Genomic DNA, 8,434 nt, shown 5'->3' with positions numbered 1-8,434 from the left:
AGGCGCTGGGGGTCTTCCCTTCAATAACAGATGGGATTAACAGCGCTCCACCCACCCCCGCACTTTAATGAGCGACTTTCTCCTCCTCTTCCTACTGCTACCTTCTTGGACAATATTAATTGCCAAGTCATTGTTTGGAAGCCCCATGGGGCAGGGAAGAAAGAAACAGCAGAGTTAGAAGTGGTTCTGGGCAGAGGGGTTTTTGAAGAAGCCTCAGAATTTGCTCACTGCTCACAGACTGCTCCCCAAGCGACAAAAGGAACAGGGAATGTTAAGATGGGTCTGGCTGGTGGAAGCTTCCCCCAAGGACTGATGTTCATCATTCCAGGGGACCTGGAGGGGCAGATGGGAGCCCGATCCATTATCTCTGTTCCCTGACCTTAAATTCAAACCAGACAAGCATCTTTTAACCTTTTTTTTCGTCTTGGGGCTAGAAGTAGATTGGGTGGTGGTGGTGGTAAAAAGTCCAACCTGGGTCCTAGAGACCCCGTCTGTTGCACATGATTGAATCATTGGCTGTGAGGAACGACCGAAGGGCACAGGGCTGTGCTTGGGGGTCCTCGAGCGGAGCAGCCACCCTCACCCGGCTCATCTCACTTGGCTCTGAACCCGCAACCCGCCAAGGCTCCCAAAGCGGCGGGACACCCTAGCGGGGGCTCGAACCTCTCCCCCAAACCCCTGCTATTCTCGGGCAGAAGGGAAAGCCTCGGACTCAGGGCAGAATTTCCCTCGTCCATTCCTGACAAGGCAGGATATCCTGGGAGGGGTCCGGGACGAGAAGACCTCTCGGTTCCAATCCGGCCGCTGTCGCCAGTCAACAGTAACCTTGGGCAATGCTCTTCTCATCTTGGAATCTCCATTTCCTTGTCTTTAAATGGGGATAATAGTCTTGCCAGGCCACTCCTTCCACACAGGGATGCTCCGAGAACCAAGTGAGATCGCGCAAGCCAAGGGGCTTTGTCAACTGTAAATCGTGAGAACACTAGAGCTTTTAAGTCTGAGGTGACGAGGTCTGAGACCATCCCTGTGATTCCCTGGCGGGGCAGAACATGTGCACAGCGTTGCCTTCAAGTAATCATTGTTGGCCTCAATGATATCCCCAATTCAAAGTCACGAGGGAAAAGTCACAAACGCAAGCCCAAGTCAGTGTGTATATGGGAGGGAGGGGATCCCCAGGATGGAAAGGTCGGCGACCCCTCGCTCGCGCACATCGGGAGTCCCTGTGGGAGAGGCGCGCTGAGCCCGCGGCGATGTATGCGCGGGCGGGTGCGCGCACCGGGCTCACGCAGGCGCCCGGATGCCGAGGCGAGCTGCCCCAGCGCTGTGCGGGCAGTCTGGGGGCCGCTGCGAGCGAGCTCTGCACGTGGCGGGGGTCTGGCCGGCGCAAGTGCCAATCCCCGCGCAGCGCCCCCGCGGCTCTCTCCCAGCCCCGCCTCCGCGTGCCCCTCCCCAGATCCACTTGGCGGCTCCGACCCTCCTACTGGCTGGAGAGCTGCGGCCCAGCCACAGCCGAAGGCAAGCTAGAGCGCTGCCATCCCGGACCCCGCGCCGCGGGGCCCGCGGGCGGCGGGCATGCTGGCATGGCAGGACGGCGGGGCCAAGGCGGCCCCCTCCCACCACAAGATCTCCTTCTCTGTCCTGGACATCCTGGATCCGCAGAAATTCACCCGCGCTACGCTCCCGGCCGTGCGCCCTGCTTCCCGGGAAGCCAAGAAAAGTTTGGCAGAGGCCGAAGCGGGGAAGGACGCCGGCCTAGGGGACTCAGCTCGGCAGCGGGAGACCCCTGGTAAGGATGCGAAGCGGCCCTGGGTCCCGGAAAGCCCCAACCCAGATGATGCGATAGGGAGGTTGGGAGGTGGATGGACAACCAGGGACCGAGTGAGTGGCCGTTAGGAGAGCCTTCACCAAAGGGAGAAGACTCACAGGACGAGGTGTAAAGTGTTGTCTTTTCTCTGTGTTGGAACTAAACTGAGGCAGAAAAGAGGCCCCCAGCATCCTCGGTCAAGGATTTGCCTCCCAAAGCCCGTCCCTGCTCACCGGCCAAGCCACTAAGCATCACAGCTCTGTTTTGCTCGCCCTGGAAGCTAAACGGCTATCCAGGCTCATTCATTTCTCGGGCATTTAATGCACCCACCACGTGCCAGGGCCTAGACCAGAGATAAGAGTCATGGAAAACTTCGGAACCCGCGAGGTAGACAACATGATGAATATTGCCCCTATTTTATGGATGAGGAACGTGAGGCTAACTCGTGTGTCCGTGTCTGGAAGGAAGTGCGAGGTCAGGTTTAGGCACCTAGGGCCCACTTCCAACCATCTAGACACCTGCCGAGATTCCGCTAGCCCACGCGCTCTGCTCTCTCTCCCCAGACCCAATCACTGACTGGGGCGGGAGCAGGGGTGAGGCTGGACGATGGGAGGCCTTTGGTCCTTTCTCCACGAAAGGTTTTCACTTACTCCTGTCTGGCGGCCACCGAGGCAGCGTCTGGGAGAGTTTGTGTCTGGAAGGACGAACAAAAGACAGCAGGATCCTTGCGGGGTCGAGCGTGGGCAAGAGGTTCCCCAGAGGGACGCAGAGTCAGGGGCGCAAATCCGAGAGAAGCGGGATGCGGCACAGCCCCTCGCTTCTCCTTCCCAAATTTGGCAGTGATTGTCTGGGGGCTCGGGGCGCCTCTGGCGGCTGTGCTTGGGCCAGGTAGTCCGCCTGGTAATTGTTCGGATCGCCCCTCGGCGGGGCAGCCCTCCCCTCCCCCCACAGCGATGATCGATATTCTATTACGGGCGCCTGCATATCTCCTGCCCGCAGCTTGCAGGTACCGACTTCAAACCCCCTTTCCCTGTCTGATCCTAATATTGTTCGATTAAAACTTACCTTTAATAGATGACATCTATCGATCCAGTCCCGCACAAATCTGAAACTCTATTAACACGGCAGGAGAGAGAAGATGGGAAAGAGGGAATTTCACTTTAAAGGGGGGGGGGGAAGGGGGCTTAATAACTTCTTTTTTAATTGCTAGGAGTTCCAGACCAAAATAGGCTTCTAGGGACTGGGGATACAGAGCCTTAAACGCGCTTGACATCTCGATGTCTCAATGTACGGTGATCCTACCCGCCCAATTCTGTCCAATATGGTCATTGTATTTTCTTAATGGGGGTTGTCATTCATTCATTCAAAATTCATTTCTTGGACGTCAACTAGATAGCAAATGAGTAAAGGGCAAGAGGACACCGCACCCCTAATCCCCAACTCCTGGGAAGAGCTTGAGAGATGTGTGATCGCGGGATGATTTGGGGGGGGGGGCGAGATCTCAGAGAGGGGCAGAGCTAGGGACTCTGGGGCAGAGGAGGAGGGGGTCTGGCGACCCGGAGGGGCTGGGTCGTTCCGGGCTTCTGGTCACCCTCCCCTTCTCCACTAGACGCTGCGGATCGCGGCGCGGGCACTGCGTCCCCCTTGGAGGGCTCGGAGGCCGAGGAGGCGGAGGAGGAGGAGGACGAAGCCGAGGACGCGGGCCAGCGGCGGCCGCAGGAGCGGGCAGCGCGCTTGCAGGCGGACCCGGCGCGCTCTCCCGAGTCCCGGGCGGCGGCGTTGGCGGCGGGGGAGCCGGGCACCCGTGGGCTCGCGGGATCCCCGGGATCGCCCGGCTCCCCGAGGCCCCGGCGCCGGCGCTCCGAGCCCCGCTGTGCCAAACCGAGGCGCGCGCGCACCGCCTTCACCTATGAGCAGCTGGTGGCTTTGGAGAACAAGTTCCGGGCCACGCGCTACCTGTCGGTGTGCGAGCGCCTGAACCTCGCGCTGTCGCTCAGCCTCACTGAGACGCAGGTCAAAATCTGGTTCCAGAATCGCAGGACCAAGTGGAAGAAGCAGAACCCCGGCGCCGACGGTGCGGCACAGGCGGGGAGCGGCGCGCCCCAACCCGGGGCTCCCGGGACCGCAGCTGGAGCGGGCGGCGGCGGCGGCGGCGCGGGGGGTAGCCCGGGACCCCCCGGCCCGGGCGCGCTGCCCTTCCAGACTTTCCCCTCCTACGCGGCGGCCAACGTCCTCTTTCCCGCCGCCTCCTCCTTCCCTCCAACGGCCGCAGCCGCTGGGGGCCCCTTTGCGTCCTTCCTCGGGCCCTCCTACCTGACCCCTTTCTACGCTCCGCATCTATGAACCCGGAGCTTCTCGGGGCCCCCTTGGTCGGGATTCACGGGTGATTGGCGTGGTGGTGCGGTTCCCCCGGCCACCGAAGGCGCCGACGCGCAGGGACCGCCCCCTCGTGGTGAGCGGCTGTCTGCGCGCCCCTGGCTTTCCAGCTGTCGGAAGGCGCCACCAGAGGGCAGGGAGAGGTTGCCTGCCCGCTCCAGCCGCGCCCCTCCCCGCCGCGAAGACCCCCTGAACCCACGCGGTCTACAGGGGGGCCAAGGTTCTGCGGTCTGTAAAAGTGTCCGGAGACGAACGCTGTGCGCAGCCTTCCCGATTCTGGAACTGGCTCTTCACTTTCGGTCAGGCTCAGTTCTGTTCCGGGGCTCCCCCGGAGAGTCTGGGTTAGTCCCGAGCAGGGCCAAGAGCAGGGCTAACTCGGCTGCGGGGATGGGGATGCTGGGAGCCAGGCTTCCTGCCTGCGGGTCGCTCACACTTAGGATGGAGTCTTCGAACCTTTCAGCTCGCTCAGAGGGTAAGCGGCTTCCCCCTTTCGGAGCACATCGTTTCTCTTTTCATACTTGATTATTGGCCCAAACCCAGCGATTCCTCCCGAATACTGAACAAGCGGGGTCCTCGAGCACACACGGCCGCTGGAAATGGACTATTTTTAAATGCACAAAACTGCACATTTTTAGATCTTCATTTAAGATTGGGACTTGAGCACAATTCGTGTTCCAAACAGACTCCCCACAGGCTGTTCCTGAGAGAATAGGTATCCTACTTTTCGGAGAAGACCAGAAGTTTCTGCCAGGAAATGCAACGGCTTTGTGGCTAGACTCACCTGCTGACGCAGGCGCGGTTTGGTTGTCCGGCAGATTTTGGGACCAACTTTAACCAACAGGCAATGGCCTCACATGCTTAGAAATGATAATGAAGGGACCAGTGGTTCAACTAAAATCTTGACGTTTATGCCTGAGGCCTCCTGTTCTGATTTGCAGTATTCGATACTCTCATTGGTCTGTCCTGGCATTTCCCTAGGTTCCCAAAGAAAGAACAGAGTTGGGAGAGGACAGCTCCCCTAGGACACATGACAGTCATAAGTCGGACTGTTTTTTAAGGGCACAAACTCAACATTTTTAGAGCTTCATCTAGAGCCATTCTTGTTCCAGAGAGACTCCAGGACGGCACAACATGCAAAACGTTGTCAAGGGTGTGAGGGAAGTAGTTGCTGGGCTAGAGGAGGGCTCTGGAAGCAAAAACATTCTCGATTTAACCGTGGGAACTTAGTGTATGGCCCCTAGTTCCAGCTACTACTTTGATTATGTCCTTGGAAAAATTATTCTGTAAATTTTTCATGCCAGATTTGTTTGGGATACTGCCTTTAGTTTTCTATGTGCTATGTTTGGGATTTGTATCTCAGAAACCTAGAGGTTCCCAACCAGGTCCTGTCTATTTCATTCTTACCTTTTTTACTTGAGGTCAGCTGATATCTACACAGATAACCATACTGCTTGCTATTTTTTGAAAGCCTGTACCAATAACAGTTAAATTTAATGCCCAAAGTTTGCTGCTGATAAAGCAAACCCAGTTTGGCGTCATGAACACATATACTATAATTTTGAGATCTCTAGTTCTGTTATTATCAGGAGTGATAGAAAATATCTCCCCTTCTGCGAGATTAAATGAAAACTTCATATTCACGGGATGCTCACAAGATTTGAGATTGGGTATCCTTTAACTGCATATGATGTGCTCATTACTCGTTTCCTTCTATGTTAAAGGAGAATGTCCCCGAACAGCGCATTTTAACTTTCTAAAAGACGGTTGATGCCAGATGAGATTAAAAATGCAGTTTCTGTAGTTGAGAATGTTTTATTCACTTTACCTGCTGAGAAACACTCCCTTAATAACTGTTCGTTGGTTTTCGAAAAGCAACATCCCGTATGTCATGAATAGGCAGTTCAAGTGCTCAGAGTCAAGATCTGTAACAAGAAGCTGAATTTCTGCAAGGTGTGGGGAACGTTTCATCTCTCAGGTACCAGCATCACAGAAGACTCCAGCGGAAGGCTTATCTGTCTGTGGGCTAGCAAGGAATGCTGTCATTCCTGACCTTTCTAGTTTCTACACGTTGTAGCAGAGTAATGCTCCGAGGGTGTGACTTTGAACTTCTGCGGCTTTGAAAGACCCAGTGGCTTTTGGGCTAAACCCTTAGACTCAATCGATTGATGTGTTTGTCTAATAAATCCTTTTTGTAATGATTTCTCATTTAACTATTTCTTGTTCTCTGTTAGCAGTTTTTAACTAATTTTATAATTGTCCGAGTTTGTATAGACCCGTCTCCCTCTCCCCATCAGCTAATCTCCACAAATAAAGGGTATTTCTACCCTGACAGGACTTTCTCATGCCATGCTAGACAGTTTTCCAAACCCACGCTGGATATACACATAGTGGCTGTGCTAGCAGGCTGTATATACAAACACATGGGGCCATTTTCATAGCAAAAGTGAAGTACCTTACAGAATTTTGTTAGTGGCTACAAATTAGATCAACACCTAAGTACCAGATTTTTAGGACATTAACTTCCCAGACTTACGTTATAAATTCTTAATACCCTGTAAAGAACCTAGTAAATAACTTTTTAGGTTTAGGCTGTCCATTGGTCGTAGATTTCCGATGTTGAAAATGACCATTGCAGGGACGCCTGGGTAGCTCGGTCAGTTAAAGCGTCTGCCCTTGGCCCAGGTCATGATCCCAGGATCATGGGATTGATGCCCTCATTAGACTCCCTGCTCAGTGGGGAGTCTGCTTCTCCCTCTGCCCCTCCTCCTCACTCCTACTCCAGTTCTTTCTCTCTCTCTCTCAAAAATAAATAAAATCTAAATAAAAGGGTGCCTGGGTGGCTCAGTGGGTTAAGCCTCTGCCTTCGGCTCAGGTCATGATCTCAGGGTCCTGGGATCAAGTCCCGCATCTGGCTCTCTGCTCAGCAGGGAGCCTGCTTCCTCCTCTCTCTCTGCCTGCCTTTCTGCCTACTTGCGATCTCTCTCTGTCAAATAAATAAAGTCTTTTTTTAAAAATCTAAAAAAAAAAAAAGACCATTGTAGATCCCACTTGGAACCATGTAGCCAAGGAGCCACATGTGTTTAAGGGAGTGAGTGGAGAGCCTACCATACACTGAGAAATCCACTTCCATTTTATGGGCACAAATCAATATAGTGTATTGGTCTTTTTAGAAATAACCGATAAGACTTACTTAGCTAGTTTTAAACATTATGAGTAGGCTGAAAGACATTCTTCAATAAACACTAATAAGTATACTTTTAAAAACGTAATTCTGCCTTAAAATCAGTTGAATGGAAGCATCTAAGAGTTAACGAAGTGGGATAGGAAGTGTCCCCAGCTGGGATCTGGAGGCAAATTCCAGAGGATCCCAGCTGTGGAGACAAAGGGAGAGAAAGCTTTGGAAGAAGGGCTGCTCTTCCGGGTCAGCCACGCTTGCCACACCTAATCCTCCCTGGTTCTCTTGGCCTTGGCCTGAGGGTTTTCTTTTTTTTTTTTAAGATTTTTTTTTTTTTTTTTAAGTTGACAGACAGAGATCACAAGTAGGCAGAGAGGCAGGCAGAAAGAGAGGAGGAAACAGGCTCCCTGCTGAGCAAAGAGCCCGATGTGGGGCTCAAATCCAGGACCCCAGAATCATGACCCAAGCCAAAGACAGAGGCTTTAACCCACTGAGCCAGCCAGGCGCCCCTGGCCTGAGGGTTTTCAAGGACTACAGGTTCCAAGTCACTTGCACCCCTCTGTCCACACGTGAATTTGCAAGTTCCCTATGTCTTTGGGCCTCACTTCCCTCACCACAGAGCCTAGCTCAGATGACTACAGAGCATCTCTGCAGAAAACACGGAGCTTGGGGCCTGGCACAATGAAGGTATTGTTATTGCACCTGAAGCTAGAAATGACCACTTCTTTTGGTAACTATATCTTCCTGCTCTCATTGGTAATATATCCAGCAGGGGGGCTCCTGGGTGCCCACAGACCTAGCTTTAGTAGACAGAGCCAAGTAGTTTTCCAGTGTGGTTGTAACAGTTTACATTCTCACTTGCACTGAAGGAGTGTTCTACATAGGAATGACCACCATTGTCATTCGATGATTCTGGGAGGTATGTGGTCAGTCCGCTCTGGTTTCAGATTTCATTTCCTGATGGGTAATGATGTTGACTATCTCTCCATATGCCTTTTGGCCATTGGAGATCTGTTTTGGTGAAGTGCCTAGTCAAATCTGCCCATTGGTGAAATAAACTTAGTCTTAGAGGGGAGGTA

The 8,434-nt window shown here is 53.4% G+C and overlaps 1 protein-coding gene across 1 annotated transcript; it reads left to right on the top strand.

Annotated features, from left to right (window-relative positions):
• Positions 1 to 1,572: 1,572 nt before the first annotated feature.
• NKX1-2 (NK1 homeobox 2) lies at positions 1,573 to 4,147 on the top strand (the record flags this gene model as incomplete). The annotated part of the gene is made up of 2 exons (XM_082720242.1): positions 1,573 to 1,786; positions 3,414 to 4,147. 2 exons carry the CDS (start codon positions 1,573 to 1,575, stop codon positions 4,145 to 4,147), a joined length of 948 nt encoding a protein of 315 aa, XP_082576368.1.
• Between the last annotated feature and the right edge of the window lie 4,287 nt (positions 4,148 to 8,434).

Source organism: Mustela nivalis (genome assembly GCF_964662115.1).
Source record: "Mustela nivalis genome assembly, chromosome: 2".
Classification (NCBI taxonomy): Eukaryota; Metazoa; Chordata; class Mammalia; order Carnivora; family Mustelidae; genus Mustela; species Mustela nivalis.
This window is presented reverse-complemented; position numbering and strand designations above follow the sequence as displayed.